The sequence below is a fragment of the Macrotis lagotis genome, chromosome 8 (assembly GCF_037893015.1).
Source record: "Macrotis lagotis isolate mMagLag1 chromosome 8, bilby.v1.9.chrom.fasta, whole genome shotgun sequence".
NCBI classification, from domain to species: domain Eukaryota; kingdom Metazoa; phylum Chordata; class Mammalia; order Peramelemorphia; family Peramelidae; genus Macrotis; species Macrotis lagotis.
The window spans coordinates 166,908,311-166,930,441 of NC_133665.1; the positions used below are offsets into that span (position 1 = coordinate 166,908,311).

A 22,131-nucleotide genomic window follows, 5' to 3' on the forward strand; every position below is an offset into this window, starting at 1 on the left:
TGCTCCTGTTCCCTTTGCCCTTCCCCAGCAGAATTCATGCCCAACCTTTCTTACTCAACTTTCCACCATCATCTGAAGGCTTTGCCTGATGCCCTTTACCTCCCTGAGAAGTCAACACCTTTATACACTTACAAAACATTACTCTGCATCATAACTACATGAATACAAATCATATCTCTCAATGAGTTACAAGGCCTTTCTAAATTCTGGCTGTCTCTCAGGACCTGGCAGATACTATGCTCAGAGCAGGCACTTAGTGCTTCTTCTTGTGAGCTGAATTCATATTTACATTCAAATACTTGCAAGGTATTTATGCTTGTGAGAGTTTACAACTAGAAAATGTGTATGATTCAAATATTTAAAGAATATCTCCTAAGTAACTGTTTTAAACGAAGTTTATCCCCTTCAGATAAAATGGACTACTTTCTGTAAGATCAAAAGCAACAGAAATCAATGCTATGCTAGAGCAGTTAGGAAGAGAAGCTTGATTTTTGATTACTATAAAAAAAGGACACAAATGCGGGCAACTTATTACTACACTGTTGAGTTTAATCTGAACTTTCACTTAAAACAAACATTAAAAAAAATCAGTTTCATAGGCAACCCTTTTATGTGTTGTGTAATGAAATGTCCATATATGTTGATGATTGTTAAGATCATAATTTTAAAAAAAGTTGCACAGACTTGATACCATTTCTTTGTCAGCATCTATCTCTTTACAAACTCTTGTAATCTGGTGCTGACCACTATGACTATTCCCTGGAAACTGCTCTTTCACAAATTAAGGGCTTGCTGAGCACAAAATTCAGTGGTCTTTTTCAGTCTTTACTACCATCCACATCACCTCCCCAGGACCTCTTTGGCATCTAAGACAAAATTGGTCATCCCTTCCTACTGAGTCCATCCTTCTCTCTTGAATTCAAATTTATCCTGTCAGATTTCACTCTCATTGCTTCAATCAACTATTACCAACAGATGGCTTCCACAACAGCACCAAGTACCTTTAAGACATCTCTCTTCGGGGCAGCTAAGTGGCACTGTGGATAGAGCACTGGCCCTGAAGTCAGGAGGCCCTGAGTTCAAATGTAGCTTCAGAAACTGAATACCTTAGCTGTGTGATCCTGGGCAAGTCATTTAACCCCAGTGCCTTGCAAAAAGAAAAAAAATCTATCTCTCCTTGGAAATCCTATTGCTACCTCCTGCACCACTATAAACCTGATTTTATCATCATTTCCCCCAAACATGTGCCTCCTTGTAACAAAGGTCTTCCAATATTTGAAACCTTGTTGCCATCTTTTTTTTCTCCCCCTTAATAGTAATTTATTTTTCCAATTACATTTAAAGATAGTTTACCCATTCATTTTGATAAGATTTTGAGTTCCAGATTTCTTTCCTCCTCTCCTGGATCTGTTCACTATTACTTTGCATCAGTGTATGTATGTCTGGTTTTTCTGAAATCTGCTTATCATTTCTTATATTTGTATAGCATAGCTTGTTTAGCCATTCCCCACCTGAAGCATAATATATTAAGCTGCTCTAATCTTTTACCTTTATTTAGTGTGTATATCTCTCTCTACTCCAAATGTGTTTCTTGTAAACAACATATTGAAGGATTCATGTTTTTAATCCTCTCTGTTATCCACTTCTATTTAATGGAAGAATTCATCCTGTTCACATCGTATCTTTCCCCATTTATGTTTTTCTTTCTTCTTTCATCATCCCTCTTTACCAGTGTTTTGCACTACTACCTACCTCAATCCCTCCCTTTTATCTGCCTCCCCTTCATTTCCCTTTCTCCTACTTCTGCTCTCCCTTCCACCAGTCCTCCCCCTCTTTCCCTTTCCCCTCTTACATCCTTAAAGGGTAAGATAAATGTCTATACTGAACTGGGTGTGTATGTTATTTCCTCTTTGAACCAAATATGAGAATATAGTTCAAATAATACTCACCCTCTTATATGTATGTCATGGAACACTATTGTTCTATTAGAAACCAGGAGGGATGGGAATTCAGGGAAGTGTGGAGGGATTTGCATGAACTGATGCTGAACGAGATGAGCAGAACCAGAAAATCACTGTACACCCTAACAGCAACATGGGAGTGATGATCAACCTTAATGGACTAGCTCATACCAACAAGACAACAATCAGGCACAATTTTGGGATTTCTGCAATGGAAAATGCCATCTACATCCAGAGGAAGAATTGTGGAGTTTAAAGAAAGACCAAAGACTATTACCTTCAATTTAGGGGGGAAAAAACATTATCTTATTTTTTTCTTCCTTAACTTTATTTTTCTTCCTTAAGCATATGATTTCTCTCTCATCACATTCAATTTGGATCAATATATACCATGGAAACAATGTAAAGACTAAAAGAATGCCTTCTGTGGGGGGTGGAGGGAAGCAAGAATAAGGGAAAAATTGTAAAACTCAAACTAAATAAAATCTTTCTTTTAAAAAAATAATAATACTCACCCTCTTCCTTCTTTCCCTCTATTGTAAGAGGTTTTTTGTACCTATTCATGTGATGTAATTTACCCTATTCTGATTCCTTCTTTCTTCTTTTCCCAGTACAATCCTTTTTTCACCCCTTACTTTTTTTATATCATCACATTCATGTCAACTTATAGCCATATCCTTTATGTCTACTCCTTTTAACTGTCTTAATAGAGATAAAAGTTCTCAAGGGTTACAGTTTAACCTTATTGCTTTTTTGTTTTATTTTGCTTGAAGAACGGTTTTCTGTTCAGCTCTGGTCTTTTCATCAACAAAGCTGAAAGTTTTTCATTTTACTGATTATTCATTTTTTTCCCCTAAAAGGTTATGGGTAGTTGATTCTTGATTGTAATCCAAGCTCCTTTGCCTTCCTTAAGATCATCATCATCATCATTCCAGGCCCTCTTATCCTTTAATGCTGAAGCAAGTAGGACTTGTGAGACCTTGATTGTGGCTCCTTAATTGTTTCTTTCTGGATGCCTGCAGTATTTTCTCCATGAGCTGATAATTCTAGAATCTGGTTACAATATTCATTGGAATTTTCATTTTGGGATCTCTTATAGGAGGTGATTGGATTATTCTTTCAATTACTCTTTTACACTCTGGTTCTAGGATATGAGGGCAGTTTTCTTTATAATTTCTTGAAATAGGGGCAGCTAGGTGGTGAAGTTGATAGAGCACCGGCCCTGGAGTCAGGAGGACTTGAGTTCAAATTCAGTCTCAGACACTTAATAATTACCTAGCTTGTGACCAAGGGCAAGTCACTTAACCCCACTTCCTTAAAAAAAAAAATAAAAGAAGTTATACTTTCTTGAAATAAGCTGTCCAGGCTTTTTTTTTTTTTTTTTTTTGGTCAAGGCTTTTAGGTAGTCCAATAATTTTTAAATTATCTATCCTGGATCTGTTTTCCAGGCCAGTTGTTTTTCCATTGAGGACTTTCTTCTATTTTTACTTTTGGGATTTTGTTTGATTGATTCGTGTTGTCTCTTAGAGTCATTAGCTCAATGGAAACTCAATGCTTATTTTCTTCAGTGAATTTTCCCCCCATTTGGTCAACAGTATTTTTTTTAAGGAATGGTTTTCAATTTTTGTACTGCCTTTTCCAAGCTGTTGACTCTTTTTTTGTGTAATTATTTCTTTTGCCTCTCTCATTTGACTTTTTAAATCTTCTTTGAGCTCTTCAAAGAAGAACTGGATCTTTTCATTTCCCCCACTTTGAATTTCTGCATATAGGCATTTTGACATTATTGTCCTCTTCTAAGTTTGTACTCTGATCTTCTCTGTAACTAAACTTTCTATGGTCAGGACTCTTCTGGTTTTAACTCATTTTTAGATTATTTCATGACTTTTAAAGTTGAATTCTGTTTCTTGCATTGGAGGGCTAGGAGCCTGATCATGACTTTCTATGCCAGAGTCTCTGGGGGTTGTGGCTTGCCCACAATGCAGGAATGTCCTGACCTACTCATGCCTGTTATGTTGGGGATTCTGGGGCTGGCAGTTTGCTTTTTGTGCTGGGGCTGGACATCTCACCACTGTCCTGCTAGGCCACTAGATTTCTGAGCCAGGAGCAAAAGGTATTGTTTACTGATTTGTACTGTGGCTAAGAGCTTCCCACTGATTTACCTGAATCCCATCTACACCGGATGTGCTCCCACAGACCTTTTCTGAAGTCCTTCTAAGTTATCTTGAGCTGTAAAAATGTTTCACTCCATCTTTTTATAGGTTCTGTTGCTCTAAATTCCATTACAGCCATTTAATTGATTTAATGTTGTTTCCCAAGGAAACTATATAGATAGCGATTGGGAAACTTCCTGGCATTTCTCCACCATCTTGGTTTCATCTCCCCTGAGTGTTATTATTTTTTAAGGGTTTTTTTTTTTTTTGCAAGGCAAATGGGGTTAAGTGGCTTGCCCAAGGCCACACAGCTAGGTAATTAGTAAGTGTCTGAGACTGGATTTGAACCCAGGTACTCCTGACTCCAGGCCTGGTGCTTTATCCATTATGCCACCCAGCCGCCCAAGTGTTATTTTTGACATTTCCTTGACTATCTTATACAATCAATGACCAAATCAATGTGAATTCCACTTCTGAAATAGTTCTTATATCTGTTTACTTTCAATCTGTATTCTATTCTCACTGAGCCATCACTACTACTCACGTGGACAACTGCAATAGCCTATTTAAAAGTAAAGGTTTCTTTGTCTATACTCACTTCCACTGACAATTCATTTGTCACAATGCCACCAGAATGGTATCCTTTAAGACCCAGGTAAACTGAGTAATTCTTTGTCCTTCCCAAATCTCTGTACTTTGTCATATTCAGTCCATATTGCTCTAGAATGATATTTATTTTGCTTTCAGAATTCCTGGTTCATCCCAAATACCATCTCTTTTCTAATGCCTGTTTCTGATTCTTCCATCAATATCAAAAGTCTGCTATCCAATCTCACAGAATGCTCAGTTTTACAATTTTCCAATGTACTTATGTAATATTGGGCTGTTTGTCACCCTCCTACTAGAAAAAAAGTTCTTAGCATTTTTTTTTTTTTTTGCATCATGGACCTTGATGCAATCTGGTGAAATTTTCAGAACAGTGCTTAAAAAAAAACATAAATAAAATATATAGAATAGCTACTGAAACCAATTAGATTGAAATAGTTATTGAAGTGATTAAAAACCAAACACACACATCCATGGCCTCTAAATGAAGTATTTCTTCACAAGATAGTAAACTCAATGAGGACGGGAATTATATCTTTGCTCCAAATGATATTTTTGCTGAATGGGACTGAATTAAGGAATGTGAAGTCAATGATGAAGTGGATAGATGGATATGCCAGGAGAAGTCAGAAGGGAACAGGAGGCTCTGAGGTGAGATCATTGAGAAAATGGTGGTGAGGGATCACCTTCACAGGAGACAGGAAAGTCAAGAAATGGAAGGGAAGGGGGCCGATTATTTTGCTTTAGATACAAAAAACCTGGAGTGATAATACCAGAACTGTTTTCTCCCTCACTTAAGGGCAATGTTAGGATTTGAGATTCAAACAAGAGTGAAAATAAGCAAGACATTTTCTGAGGGCTATAACCATATGAAAATAATAAAGGAATCCTCTGACATATAATTCTTCTGGACTTGGGAAAAGTTTTGTTTAAAAGTGCTAGGCTATAAACACACAGTAATAATAGAGATGACACAAACAATGTAATTTATCAAATTGTGTTAAATAATTCATTTTCAGGAGATTAAAAAATGTTGAAAGCATCAAACAGTTTCTTCTCAGGAATAATGACTAGGAAATTATGGTATAGTATGCACTCTCATTCTAGACAATATGTGACATTTTATAATGAATCAGAATATCATAAACATCAGAAATGTGAAAAAAGTGACAAACCTTAATGATTTTTCTCTTCACAACACCTCACAAATGCTCACACACAAAATGAGGTGCAAGAAGACCACAGTGTTTGCATAATATGTGTAACTGCTGCTTATTGAGACACAAACAAAGTGAGTCTTCTTTGCTGAACAGCTGTTGGTTTCATTGTTCTTTTTTCAGGGAAAAAAAAACTGTTGCTGTTATGCTAATGGAATGTGACCTCATTGGTTAGTAATTACATCATGCCTTGAGATACTGCTTTGGAAAGTTGTTTTCACAGTGCATCACCTAGAAAAATGGCCCCCAAATGCCATCCTCATTGAACAAATGACATACATTCAAATTCTAAGTGAATATGACTTAAGGGAAATATTTCTGAATACTTAATAAGAACTTTTTATTCTTATTAAAAAATTGGAATTAAAAAAATTTCTACCTATTATTACCCCCAGCTTAATTTCAGCTAGTAACAATAATTAACACTTTTTGAGATGTATTCTATGCCTCTCAGTTTTACTGAATCACTAAGAGGTGAGTAACTATTGCATTCCTTTGAAGATTGTGTAACCGACACTGGATCCTGCAAGGCCACAAGGAGTCCTTTCCTTAGGTGAAAAGATGCTGTTTGTCTTGTGTTCTTATAGAGTCTCAAGGACAGTGGCTCTGCATGGCAGGACTTCTCCAATTTCCCATCACCTCCAACACTATTGGCTACTACAGGGTTTGACCTTGTGACTCTTGCTTTACTGGACCACGGGTCCTCGGCTATTCTTTGAGATGTGAACAAAAGTTATACCAGATAAGTATAGCCAATTGGCAATTTGGGGGGGGGGGGGAGCTTGCTGTGTTTCTTTCTCACCCCAAACTCTCTATGAGATTCTGTGAGTGTGGACCAAAAAAGGGGAAAAATTATGGATTAAAAAGAGTAGCCAAAATCATTGCCCACCCAGAGAATTTTGGGCACATATGTGGATTAATTTCCCACACTACCCTCATTTCCTATTGCCACAGAGAGACTGAGTTTTTAAGATGCTGAGAAACAGAATGGACACCCCACTTTTAGCTAATCTGAACCAGCCTTTGTCTTCACAGCTTGGCACAGAAATATTTTATGACTAAAAACAGCCATGTTTTTGATAATTTAAGAGATATTCTCATAGGAATTCAATAAATTAATAACAACAAGAATTACTTTTTTTATAATAAGAAAATAACAAGAATGAATGCACTAACAACTTACTTTTAAGGACTCCCACAGAGGAAACTGCACGAGAGAAAAAGGAATCTATGGAAAGACAAAATCATATCAAACAAACAAATTAGACTGGCAGGACTAATAGAGTACATAAATTAGGAATTGTGGTTGAGCAAGTAAATTGTAAATCATCACTTGTAAACAAAGATGAATGCATGCTGCAAAGCAATTCCATTAAACTTACCAATAACTTAAGGAAGGGAAATGAAAGGGGGCTATTCTGTGCCAGTTCAAAGGAAGCAGAGGCAAGAGGGAGGAAGATCTCATGATAGCACTTTTGTATGCTAGAGTTTAGTATCATTATCAAATTTAACTTAAATTTATTTATGCCTATATTGTGGCAGCTAGGTGGTGCACTGAACAAAACACCAGGTCTGTAGTCAAGACGACTCATCTTCCTGGGTTCACATCTGGCCTCAAACACTTCCTAGTTAGGTGGCTCTGGGCAAGTCACTTAACCCTGTTTGCCTCAGTTTCCTTATCTGTAAAATGAGCTAAAGAAGGAAATGGAAAACCACTGCAGAATCTTTCCTAAGAATTTCCCATATGGGATCACGATGAGTCTGACATTAACTGAAATGACCGAACAACAAAAATTCTTATGTTGGGTTATATCTAGACAAAGTTCACATGAAGTTATAAAGTGAAAAGTTCTAAAGAACATCACAATTCTGTGAGTCTTATATTTGAAATCTGAGGATTCATTTTCCTCTCAATCTGTCCCACTGTCCTGCAGCCAAAGGAGGTTTGAATTTCTGAACTGCTCCATTTTAGAGAATGTGTCACATTTTATCTTAGATCATATTTACTAGTACATGTTTCAGTTCCTCTATGAGATAGAAAAGCCCTTGAGGGCAGAAATAATGTTTTATTCACCCCTATATCTCCATACTACTGTGTGAGCCTGAGCCAAAATAGGTTTTAGATAGTGAAAGCAAGCTGTAGGAAGGGATATGTTTGTAAAAGGGCTGCTCACTAGGTTAAAGGACAGAGAAACTCTTTAAGTGACATTTAATTATGGTACAGTGGAAAGAACACTGGATCTGAATCCTGGCTATGCCAAACAGAACCCAAATGACCTTGGGTGAGCTACTTTTTCTCACCTATAAAATGAGAGGGTTGGATTAAAGTCCCTTCAGCTAGAAAGTTATAATTCTATGTTTTGAATGCTTTGGTTTCTATTTTGCTGCAAGTAGAGTTGTTTCCTTATTAGGTCAAATTACTCTGTTTTCCAAGTTCAACTTTATTTCCATTGATGTATGTGTACTTGTATGCATGTATGTATTACTCTCCTATTCTTGATTGAAAAAAGATGTTGAAGAGGAAATCTTACAAATTATATAAAATGGAAAAATATCATCAGGAGGCTCTAAGCGATGCTGGCTTGTGAGTCAAGAGACATATATTTGAACCCTGGCTCTATCACTTATCTAAGTGACCAGACTACCTCAAAACTGCAGGTCTCAGTTTCTTCATCTCAAAATGGAGATAATCCTGCCAGCATTACCTACCTTACAATGCTATGAGCCCAGTGCTTTACAAACTTTACAAATAATATATAAACATAAAAAGTCAGACCAACAGATGGATAGACAGATAGTCTTTGCTTCCAAGGAGCTCATGTGCAAAGACAAAAATCAGGGCATAGACAATATATACAAAAGGGTGGACAGGGCCGGATATGGGCTCGGGTGCTCCTGGATCCAGGGCTAGTGCTCTGTCCATTGCGCCACCTGGCCATACCTACAATTATTATTAGTTTTTTTTAATTTGAATTTTTTTTTTCTTTCCCCTTTACTTTATCACTCAAGCGAGTCTATATTTTTTGGGGGGAGGAAGTATTTTGTTTACTCTTAAACAAGAATATTTTATTAATGTATAAAAAATTATTTATACAAAATGAGAATAAATAAACATTAAATAAACATTAAAAAGAAAAGAAATGGAGGTATCTTTGGAAGGGCTGTTGGGAAGACCAGAAAATACTTCCTGTAGATGTAAATACTAGAGCTGATTTTTCCACATGCGCAAATAAATTCCATTACATAATTGGTTGAAAGGATTCTAATGAAGAGAAATCCCTTTTGAAAACTGAACTAATAATATTTCAAGTCACATTAATATGCATATGAATGCATACAAGTAATTTCTGGTGGATGAATCACTTTGCTTATTTAAAACATTTCCCTATTTTCTCCGTTTTCCTTACTCTGCTGTGAGTAATGACTAATATACGAATCTCTCGATTAGCCTACGAGACAAAACTGAGCTTGACAGACACCTGCCACAGAAACTGTGTCACCAGTCCTGACAGGACTGGAAGTGGGAGTGAGAAGAAATCAATGCCCCTGCCTCACACTAAGCTGACAAACTGAAATCTCAGAGGGCGTTTGTCAACTGGAACAATATGCTGCATCCCATGAGGCATCTCAGAGGCCCATGAAGAAGGTCAAACAAACTCCTTTGTTATCAGGCTCTTGTAACTAAAGAGCATTGATCACATTTCCTTACTAATTTGGGGTAACAAAAAACTATTCCTTTCAAAAATGAAAAAAAGATTATGTAAGAACGTTGTCTATAGAAGCAGACTTCTGCAGCACTCACAAATATTTAATCAAACGACGAATAAAACAGAGATTACTAACAACAACAAATTGTCCCATCAATAGTCCTAGCTAATAGATGTCTAGACTCTGCATAGCTCAAAAGGACCTTGTGTGAAATACCAAATGGAAAATACACTAATACTGAACATTTCAAAATTAATATTTTTCATTTCCTAAGAGGAAACCAGAAAATACAAAAATCATTACTTTAGTATTCAAAGATATCTATAAAAGCCATTACTGTAAGACTCATATGAAAATTATCATAGTCAAAAAACTGGCAAAGATGAAAAAATATAGAAATAGTCAATATTGGAAAGGCTATGGAAATATGGTACACTTATGTACAACTGGAAGATCTATGAATATTGAATCAATATTTGGAAAGTAATTTGGAAATATATGGAGAAATATAGGTGATATAAAAAAATCAAAGCTAACAAGATAACGTATGTTAAAATTTTATTTAAATAATAAATTCATATTAGCATAATTACTTTTTTGATTAAAGTGATGCAAACTATGAAATAAATCACAAAATTTGCTATTTTCTTTTTGTTGTTGTTTGTGGTTGTTGTTTTAGATTTTACAAGGCAGTGGGGTTAAGTGACTTGCCCAAGGCCACACAGCTAGGCAATTATTATATGTCTGAGGCCGCATTTGAACTCAAGTCCTACTGACTCCAGGGCCGGTGCTCTATCCACTGCACCACCTAGCTGCCCTCGCTATTTTCTTAATCCAAAAAATTTCAGAGGATGTTATTTAAAGTATTCATAACTTGGCAAATTTTTTCTAGGTAGTTATGAACTAGGTTGTTTTTCAGTCCTTGCAAAGATCACTACTAAGTTCATCAGTATGTGTACTGTATATTAATAGAATCTTTTTGAGATGCTGTCAAACACTAGAAACCAGACAGGCAACCTTCAAGAGGTAAACGGTAGTCAGATCTTGACCCTAGGAAATCCTCTTTTCACTGTACACCAGATGTGAGAAGAGTGATCATCATTCCTCCATCCTTCAACTTAACCTTGAGCATGTTATGGAGAATCGATTTTGCTAGTACTCTTCTCATTCTCCTTTCCTCCCCCCCCCCCCAAGTTTAAGGACAATTTTCAATCATATACGAGGAGAATTGAATGAATGAACTACATAGATATTGCTTGGTCCCTCAAATGTAGTAAGTTCCTTGCAGGCAGGGGTCATTTCATTTTTGCCTTTGGAAAGCCAACACTAGCACAGTGACTGATACCTAGTAAAGCTCCTCAATGTTTATTGATTGAATGACAGATACTTATACTTCTTGTCCAGTTAATCTCCAAAAATGAAGCCTTCTGGAAAGCTCTTATTTCTGACAGTGATAAACAGATTAAAATTCTTTGCAAACTACCTATTGCTTCAAGGGAAATTCAGAGATGACCCAAGTGGTTAGGCCCTAGAGCAAAGAAACCCAGAGCTTTAATGTTCTGATTTTGTTTTCCTGTATACTGAGATATAAAAGCCAAAGTACCATGCTGAATGGTCTTATAATCTTATTTCCACACCAATTTTGTACTTTCCTCTAAAAACAAATTAATTGGTTAAGAATTTAACATTTTAATTCCTAGAATGAAAGACATTCTTCTTCTGAAGCCAAGAGAAATTTCTGCTCTATTACAGTTCCCTAAATCTAATTCACATCAGCACAGGATCATAGGCTTGGTCATGCTTGCAAGGATGAAGAGACAGCAATAGAAATGTGTTAGGCATATGTGAAAAATGTTCTGCCAGCAAACAGAGTCCTACAGCTAAAACAAATCCTTCATCTAACTTTCAGAGACTAGAGACAAGTTGGATAGTTCTCTTCCCATGTCGGCTTCAATGTTATATAACGGTTCTATTTCTTCAAAGTGCCAGATTTTATGCCCCCAAACAGATGTAAGTTGTTACTCTAAGATGTTTTATAGATGGAGAAATCAAATAGTTGAACTGAGGTCTTCTATTCTGAAGCACAACATACCATTTTCCTGTGACAGATGCTACAAAACAGCATCCCTGTTTTCTCATCTATTTACCAACATGATTTAAGGTGGTTTGTTTAAATAAAGCTGCTAAAACCCAGGACACCAATAACAAGGGAAGGAACATTAAGCTCAGCACTCACAATATCTCAGAGATACCCAAAACAAAAACAAAACTACTCTGCTAAAACTGGACGTGGATTCCATTTCTAAGGAGACACATTTTTCTGGTGCAAGAATGCTTTCCTTAAGAAGTAGTTGCCAAAAATAAAGTTTGATCAAGTATAGCATGATAATAAGGCAAGGACTTCCCAGAAAGGTTTACAGAAAAACTGCTCTAAAGCATACTTAACTCCCACCATTGTATGAGAAATGGATTACTATGTGGCAGGCCCTCTGTCAAGTGCTAGGGAAACCAAAAAAAAAAAAAAAAAGGTAAAAACAGTCCTTGCCCTCAAGGGGCTTACAGTCTAACAACAGATAGCACAAAGATGATGATACTAATGAAATTATACTAATCAGAGTAGACTGGAGGCAATGTCACAGAATTCACTAATAACTTGGGGAGGAAGGTGGGGAGGCAGGCCTTCCGTGGAAGACAAAAATTGATCTGAGATTCAAAGAATAAGAACACTGCAGAGCTGGGAAGGGGCCAGGGCATGAAGAGTCTTAAATGCAGACCAGAACTTAGTCAATATTCACATGTCTTAAAAGCTATAATAAAGGATGTTCCTTCTAAGATTAACTTTACCTGTCTCTCTCCATGAGTCATCCTCTACTGTGGAAATGAGAGTTCTAAAACAAATATCGGATTATATCATCTCCTTCCTCCCCATTATAATTTGTACGTCAGTGGTTCTCTGTTGTTCCAAGATAAAAGAAACGCTTGACTAATTTTTGGAAACCTTTACAATCTACCTTCCAGTCTCACTTCCTAGCATGCCTCTTGGCTTCCATAGCTTCAAGACTCAGTTGAACTCAGCTCCTACAAAAGCTTAATAAGTACTTGTTAACTGACTTACAGATCACAGATCATCCAGAAGTAAGGGCCTTAGTTAGAAGAGGCCTGAGAGAAGAGGTCAGATGAAAGAAATGCTGTAGAGACAGAAATAGGAGGACATGGTGACAGCTGCACATGAAAGATGAGGGGAGGAAGAGATAGGAAGACCACCAAGTAAGAAGCTGGGATGACAAAGGAGGAACTTTTGAGTTCTTGGTTCCAACTAGCCAACTAGGACAGGTAGAGCTGTCCAACAGGGGCCGGCAGCTCTGGGAAGAGATTATGGGAGAGAAGGAGATTTGGATAAAGTTGACAATGAAGCTATGGAAGGGAATGAGAACAAAGACAGAAGAGGGATGAGGACAGCAACCTGGAGAACACTTATAGCTACTGCTGAAAGGGAGGATAGAGAACCATTAAAGGAGATTAAAGAGGATAGTACTCAAGTTCTATTTGCTTCTAAAAATGAGTGGTTTTTAACACTATACAGCATTCTGTGTTGTACAGATGTCAGAGACCATCATTCTGAGTTTATCCAGCTATAATTATATATATATATATATTTGTATATGTATATGTATATGTATGTGTATATGTATATGTATATGTATATGTATATATCCATCCATGAAGGGATAATGCTGCACGTTAGCCCCTTGCTCTCCACCTCTTAGATTGAGGGTCTGGTGATTATAAGATTGCTGATTTCAAGATGGAAGGGACTTAGGGATCAATTTCCTCATTTCACAAATAAAGACACTGAGGCCCAGAGAGTGACTGATCCAAAGACTTGATAATACTGAACTTTAGTACCTGAATAAATATTAACTGAAAATGTAAAACTTCCTTCAAAAAATGACTAAGAGAAAAACACTGTACACCCTAACAGCAACATGTGGACGATGGTCTACCTTGATGGACTCGCTCACTCCATCAGTGCAACAATCAGGGATAATTTGGGGCTCTCTGCAATGGAGAATACCATCTGTATCCAGAGAAAGAACTGTGGAGTTTGAACAAAGACCAAGGACTATTACCTTAAATTTAGGAAAAAAATCCTGATATCTTATTGTCTGATCTTGCTTTCTCTTATACTTTATGTTTCTTCCTTAAGGATATGATTTTTCTCTCGTCACACTCAATTTGGATCAATGTATACCATGGAAACAATGCAAAGACTGGCAAATTGCTTTCTGTGGGGGTGGGGGAGGGAAGTAAGATTAGGGGGAAAAAACGGTAAAACTCAAATAAAATCTATAATTAAAAAGTGGTTAGGAGAAAATTATATCCTGGAAAGGAAAAACAAACTATTATGAATGAAATGAATAAAGCAAAAAATCCAAAAAAGAAACAAAAAAGTGTTACAGACATAGTTAGGACATACACTGCCAAATGTAAAGAGAAAATAGGCCTCATTTTTTTAAGAATGAATATGTGATATATTGATTGTGACTCTATTAGAAATACAGTTGAAAAAAATGTGCATACCCTTTGATCCAGCAATACCACTACTGGGTCTATATCCTGAAGAGATGATGAAGAGTATCTCATACAGTCACGGAACACTATTGTTCTATAAGAAACCAGGAGGGACAGGAATTCAGGAAAGCCTGGAGGGCTTTGCATGAACTGATGATGAATGAGATAAGCACAACCAGAAAAACACTGTACACCCTAACAGCAACATGGGGGTGACGGTCAACCTTGATGGACTTGCTCATTCCATCAGTGTAACAATCCAGGACAATTTGGGACTGTCTTCAATGGAGAATACCATCTGTATCCAGATAAAGAACTATGTAGTTTGAACAAAGTTCAAAGACTATTCCCTTTAATTTAGAAAAAAAAAACTTACATCTTATTGTCTGATCTTGTTATCTCTTATATTTTATGTTTCTTCCTTAACGATATGATTTCTCTCTCATCACACTCAATTTGGATCAATGTACAACATGGAAAAAATGTAAAGGCTGACAAATTGGTGTGGGGATGGGGAAGGGAAGTATGATTCAGGGAAAAAATGTAAAACTCAAAATAAATGAACTCTTTAATAAAAAAAAAGAAATACAATTGAAACTCTAGTCAGACCATTCAGTTCAGGGAAGTTTCCTTTCTTTGAATATTTGATCTGGCCTATTTTTTATTTTCTTTCATTGACTCAGACATCTTAATTTTGGGGAGATTCTTATAACCATTTGCCTTTGAAAAAAGAAATAGGGGATGGGAGGAGGTAGAGAATTCAAAACTGAATATGTTAATGCAAAAATAAATAATACATAAAAGAGAAAAGAATAAAATGTTTACTTCCTCAATTAGCAATCTAGTTAATTCATGGACATCAAAAAATTGACTCAAGGTTGAAGTCTGTGGATGTAAACAATGTAAATGAGGAAGCCAACTAGAGGAGCATCTTGGTCTGTGATTTTGTAAGTATTCAGAACTTTCAGTGTAGAAACTTCTACTGATGTCCATATGTCTATTCAGCCATGTCTTACAATCTCAGAGTTGCCAGATGAACTAAGAAGTTAAATCTCTTGGCCACACAGTCAATATGGGCCCAAAGGCCCACCTGAATCCAGGTCTTTCAGATTTATCTCCATGTATAGACTTAGCAAATGTGCAGGATTGAAAAGACTGCATTTGAACAGAAACTAGAATTCTTGTCAAGATACTACAATTTTCACACACATAAAACCAACAGTTGATCCAAAATGGAATTTACATGTGACTTTAGTCCCTCCTACAACTGACCAGTTACTCTTTCCCTCAGCCTCTGAAGTCATTAACAAGCACAAGTCTGCTCTTTTCTATCCACTATTTCTTTTCTTATTGAATTCTTATTCATTACTTTTTAATTTTTTTATTCATCTTCACTTAAATACAAAAAAGACCAAAAAAGAGTATTTCAATGTACACAAAGAGAGGATTCAATATAAAACCATGAATTTCCATTTCAGTTGCTAAAACAAAACAAAGAAATACTTATATATGATTTTCAACACCACCCTGCTTTTCTGCACTTCCTTCTAAAGTTTTCTTTTCTACTTTGCTGTGCTTTTCTTCCTCCTTTTGTTACCATTCTATCCTAGAGAAAGCTACCATTAGACACAAATATATGTATGCATATGCATATATATATGGATATGTATATTTAAAACAATACAACACAAATTTCTACCTATCAGTCCTTTCTCTGGATGTGATAACATCTTCCATCATAGGTCCTTTGCAGCTGATTTGAGTATTTGCAATATTCAAAATGATTTAGTTGTTTAAAATTGTTCTTAGAACAATATTGCTGTTCCTCTGTACAACATTCTCTTAGTCCTGCTCATTTCATTCCTCATTCCTATTTCATGTTCCTCTTTCCATGTTTTTCTAAAATCAAGCACCTGAATATTTCTTATAGAGCAGGAGTATTTCACCACAATCATGTATCACAACTTGTTTAGTCACTCCCCACTTGAAAGATATCCCCTCAATTAAATTGCTATAAATATTTTAGAGCATAAAAGTTCTTTTCCATTCTCCCTAATCATCTTGGGAAAACAGACCTAATTGTGGTATTACTGGGTCAAAGGGGAAACAATTTCATTACTTTGTGGATATAATTCCAGAATGCTCTCTAAAATGGGTGGAGCAGGTCACAGCCCCACCAAAAGTGAAATAGTGTTCCAATTTTTCACCATCCCCTCCAGCTTTTCTCTTCTATCATTTTAGCCAATATGACAATTGTAAGATGAACATCTCAAAGTTATTTTAATTTTTATTTCTTTAATCAATAGTAATTGAGAATATCTTTGCATGATTATATTGGTTTTGATTTCTTTAAAAAATTGCCTGTTTATACCCCATGACTATCAGTTGGGTAATGACTGGTACTCTTAGAAATTGGACAAAGTTCTTTATATATCTGAGATATTATCTTTATTTGAGAAACTGTCTATTAAAAATTTTCTCCCAATTTTCTCTTTTCCTTCTAATCTTAACTACACTTTGTACAAACCTTTTTTAATTTAATATAATCAAAATTATCCATTCTACAACTCCATCTCTAGGTTATTTAAAATCATTCTTTTATTTATAAGTATGACAGTAATATATGCACATATATAATATTATATATTATTTTCTTAGATATTTCCCTTTATATCCACTTTGACCTTATCTTGGTAAATGGTATAAGTAAGATATTGGTCTACCCCCAATTTCTACCAGATTACTTTTCAGTTTCCCAAAAATTTTTACCAACTAATGAGTTCTTAACCCTAAAACTTAAATCTTTACATTTGTCCAACACAAGATTAGTATAATCATGTACTACTTGGTCCCATTGGATCTCCTTTCTATTTCTTAACTAGTACAACAGTTTATAGATAATTAGTCATATGACACAGTTTAAGGTTTGGTACTGTTAAACCTCCTTGCTTTGCAGTCCCCCCCCACCGGAATTCCTTTGCTATTCTTGACCATTTGTTTTTCTAAATGAATTATTATTTTTCTCGATCAGTAAAATAATCTTTTGATAACTTAATTGAGTTGGTATTTAAGAGATTATGTAAAATTATCATTTTTTATTATATCAGCTCTGCTCAACCTTTGAACAATTACTATATCTCTAATTTTTAAATCTGATTTAATTTGCATAAAAAGTTCTTTATAATTGTGTTCATGTAAATTCTGGGCTTGTTTTTGTAGATATACTCCTAGGTATTTACTACTGCTTACAGTTATTCTAAATGGGGTACCTCTCACTCTCTTGCTTTAATAGGGTTTTGTTGGTGATAAAATGAAATGCTGATGATATACATGATTTATTTTATATCCTGCTACTTTGCTAAAATTATTATTCCTACTTTTAGTTGAATCTTCTGTTAATCTAGCAGTTCATATTTTTGTAAATATTCTTCCAATTCACTTGTTATATTTAACTCCTTATCACTGCTTTGATTTCATGTTCATTCACAGTATATTCATCCTTATTTTTAATACTAGTAATTTAGTTTTTCTCTTTTTTGGAAATTCCAGTAACAAATGGTTAATGTATTATATTGATTTTTTCATAAAACTGACTTCTAGTTTTATTTATTAATTCAGTTTTATTAATCTCATCTCTAATTTTTAAGATTTCCAATTTGGTGTTTAATTGATGTTAAATTTGCTTTTTTTATATTTTTTTTAAATCACATAACCAATTACTGTTGACATAAACATTCAGAAATATAAATTTTCCTCTGGTTACAACTCTTGTTGCAACCCATAGGTTTTGATATATTGTCGCATTATTGTTTCTCTTTAATGAAATTACTGATTGTTTCTATCATGTTCTTTTCAGTTGTTTAGTCTCCAATTAGTTTTTAATTTATGTGTCTATAGTCCTTCACTGAATATAATTTTATTGCATATTGATCTGAAAAGGATGCACTTAATATTTCTACTTTTCTGCATTTAATGTTAAAGTTTTTATGTCCTAACATATGATCAGTTTCTACAAAGGCAACATGTACTATTCCCATTTAATTCTCTCCAGATATCTATCATATCTAGTTTATCTAAGATTCTATTCACCTTTCTAACTCCTTTTTTTTATTTCCTCTACATTTATTAAATTCCAAAAAAAAGGGAAATTAAAGTGCCTCCCCATTCAAGTATTACTCTCTAATTTACTACTATCACATATAATTCATTTAAGTTTTCTTTTAAAAATTTAGATACTGTCACATTTGATGCATATTATATTTATCATAATGTAGTTTATCTTTTATAAATTTAATAAAATGTTTCTCTTTTAATTAAATGTACTTTATTTTTAACAGTCTGAGAGCATGGTTGCTACCTTTTTTGCCTCTGCTGAAGTACACAATAAATTCTACTCTAGCCCTTTATTTTAACTCTATCTGCTGCTTTCATTTCTGTTTTTTTAGGTTTTTACAAGGGACTGGGGTTAAGTGGCTTGCCCAAGGCCACACAGCTAAGTAATTATTAAGTGACTGAGGCTGGATTTGAACCCAGGTACTCCTGACTCCAGGGCTGATGCTATCCATTGCACCACCTAGCCGCCCCGCATCTATTATTTTTAAATGTTTCTTGTAAACAGTACTGTGTGATTCTGTTTTGAACCCATTCTGTTATCTATTTACATTTTATGGATAAGTTCGCCTCACTCACATTCAAAGCTATATTACTAGTGGTATATTTCCCTCCTTCCTATTTGTTCTATTATCAGTCTCCACTTCTCTTTTTACCCTATCCCTTTTCACATCTATGGCTTACTTCTAACTACTACCTCGATAATCTGTGGCCTTTTTAAGAACCCCCTCCCTTATCACCTCACTCTGCCATCCTTAGCCTACGGACCAAGAAGCCCTTTCTTATTCTTCCCCCCCTTCTACTTCTTGATCAACACAACCATTTAGAAAGACCCCCTTTAACCTTTTTACTTTACCCTCCCTCACCCTTCATATCTTTATAAATTTTTATATCCCTTCTGTTTTTATATATTGTTCCCCCTTTTACCCAGTTTCATTGAGCATAAGATTTCATCAATATCAGACCCCCAACCCCACCTACTTCTATGCAACAATTCTTCCAGTTATGATTCAATTTATATGAGATAATTATTCCATTTAATCTCTTCCTACTCAATTTTTTTTAGAATCATTCCATGATACCTCAAGCTTTTCATCTATATATGCTCTTTCAAATGACCTAACACTCTCTAGAATTTAGATAACATTTCCCCATATAAGAAGTAAATAGTTTGGCCTAATTGAGTTCCTTATAATTGATCTTTGATGCTTACTTTATGTTTCTTGTTGATCTCATGTCAAAATTTCTGTTGACTCTTTTTTTTTGTCACAAGTGTCTGAAAGCCTTTGGATTCATTAATTTTTTTTCCATTCAGGATAAATATTCAGTTTTGCTAAGTAAGATTTTTTTTTTTGGTTGCCATTTCAGCTCCTTGGCAATTTGAAATATAATGTTTCAAGTTCTACAGTATTTTAATGAAGAAGTTGCTAGATATTCTGACTGTAGTTCTATAGTATTTAATTTTTTTCCTTATTGTTTGTAATATTTTCTCCTTAACCTGAGAACTTCAAAACTTGCTTATGATGTCAGTTTTCAGTTTGGGATCTTTATCAGGTTATGATAAATGAATTTTTCTTCTGTTTATATTTTACCCATTTGTTCCAGACCTTCAGAGCAGTTTTCCTCAATATTTTCTTGTAATATCATATCTAGACTTTTTTATCTTAACTGTTAGGTAGTCCAATAACTCTCCTTAATCTGTTCTCTAAATCAGTTTTTTTCTAATGAGATGTTTCACATTTTCTGTTTGTCTTTCTTTTGATTTGTTTTATTATTTCTTGGTGTCTTAGCAATTAACTTCCCCTTGGCCAAGTCTGCTTTTTCAAGAGTTATTTTCTTCCTTCTGTCATAAGATCCCTTTTTCAAATTGGTTAGCTTTTCACAATTTTTTTATTTATTATATTTTCCCCTAATTTGCCCCTCAACCTTTCTTATTTTATTTTAAAGTTCTTTTTAAGCTCCCGCACGTCTTCTTCCTTCCCCTTCCCCTTCTTGTAGTTGTTGTTGTTGTTCTTCTTCTTCTTACATTTTTAGTGGCTCATTATTATGGTCAGGTTCTAGTTCCACGGTTATGGTATATGACATCTCAGGCTTTTCAGGTTTTTCACACTGTAGTTCTCTGAGTTCTGTCTGGAGCCTGACTCTAGGCACTTTTCTCTGAGGGCCCCGAGCCATGCTGTCATTGCCTATACTCGCTTTCCTATAGCTGCAAATTTCAGCTCTCTCCTCTGCAAGTCCCTGACCCTCTGCTACTGCACTGACCAGGCATGAGCTGGCTCCTTCTCACCCACAGCCACAGCCCAGGACCACAACTGGTCAACACTACCAGACCTGGCATCCCACCCCCAAACTGTTGGAAAGGTTAAAGTTCCTGAAGCTGAGTCTGATGCCTCCACCCTGCTCCCCCCACCCCTTGTTTGTTGATTCAGCAAAGTTGGCTTGGAGAGGTTTGCACCACTTCAATCCAGCCAAACCTCTGCCTCTAGAGTCTGGTTTGTCTTCAGGTCCTCCCAAGCTGTCTTAGAAGGACAACATTTCTACCCTGACTTTTAATTATCTCTGCCACTCAAAATTCACTTTGTGGTGATGTTCTGTCTTGTTTGTGGGAGAAATTTGGAGAGCCCAGTATTTCATGCCTTATTCCACCATCTTTCCTGAATTCTTTTATTCACTACTGTCTCATGGTTTCATTTAAAAGAAAAAAAGGAAGAGAAAAAATTATCTTCTTCAACCCCCCCAAATTAATATTTAAACTATTCTATTTTTGCCCCACCTAATATTTCAACTAGCCTCTGAAAAAGACTTATTTTTCCCGGATTTTCTGTTTCTTAAGCAATATGTATTTATAGTGCCTCTGAACTGTTTTTAAAGCCCTGAAAGAACAGAAAGAAAAAAATGTAAATACTGCCAATCCTTACAATATTTGTTAAGACTGTTCCATCACAAAGGTATATGAAATAAGGAGTTACACATCTACAGAATATCTCAAAGTCTGTGACAAGGGGTTGGTGATCTTGGTACTAGACAGGCCAAGCACAACCCAAGGGAAACAATACCCAGTCTGCAGGATGGAAGGGAAAGGAGAATGAAAAATTAAAGAACAGAAGAGGAAAGGAAGATACAAAAATAGGAACAAAGACAGGACCAGATGAGAGAAGGATAGAGACCGAAAAAGCAAGTGTTCCTGTGGGTAGTCAGGTTCTAAGAGTTTCTAGACAAGGAAGAAATTTATAGAATTGGGCCCAAAGTGAGAGATCACCCTCAGGGGCAGTTAGCTGGCACAGTACATAGAGCACCAGCCCTGGAGTTAGGACAACCTGAGTTCAAATCCGGCCTCAGACACTTAATAATTACCTAGCTGTGTGGCCTTGGGCAAGTCACTCTTAACCCCATTGCCTTAAATAGAAAAACTAAAAAAGAGAGAGAGAAAAAGAGACAGAGAAAGAGGGAGCTCACTTCTCATTTCAGAACCATTTTTTTTTTAGCTTTTGCATTCACTCTTATTTCAAAAGAAAGGAAGGTAAGTAGGGCAAGACTTGCCCTAAAACATGGAGCTAATCTGCACTAGAGCTGTAAGGGAGGTTCCTAACTCTGAGGTGACCATATTCTCCAATGCAGTATCTCATAGCACACTCAGGACTAAGGCAAAGAATATAGGACACAAGGTCACATTGCCCATATGGAGAGGAGCTTCTTTCTCACCACAAGCAACAAAACCACTGTAAGATATTTTGTGTCCCTCAATTAGAAGATTAAAAGTGATAAACAGGAATAAAATGCAAATATAGCCTACTCTCAAATGTAATC

General features: G+C 35.7%; 1 protein-coding gene across 3 annotated transcripts in view; it reads right to left on the minus strand.

Moving 5' to 3' along the window:
* SLC25A26 (solute carrier family 25 member 26) overlaps positions 1–22,131 on the minus strand; it is a 174,264-nt gene that overhangs the window by 49,713 nt on the left and 102,420 nt on the right. For 2 of the 3 annotated variants that reach the window (XM_074198786.1, XM_074198784.1), the window contains exon 6: positions 7,118–7,162. The exons of the other annotated variant lie outside the window; for it this stretch is intronic. In XM_074198786.1, the coding sequence (XP_074054887.1) occupies positions 7,118–7,162 (45 nt within the window). The remainder of the gene's footprint in view (positions 1–7,117; positions 7,163–22,131) is intronic. 3 annotated transcript variants of the gene reach the window in all.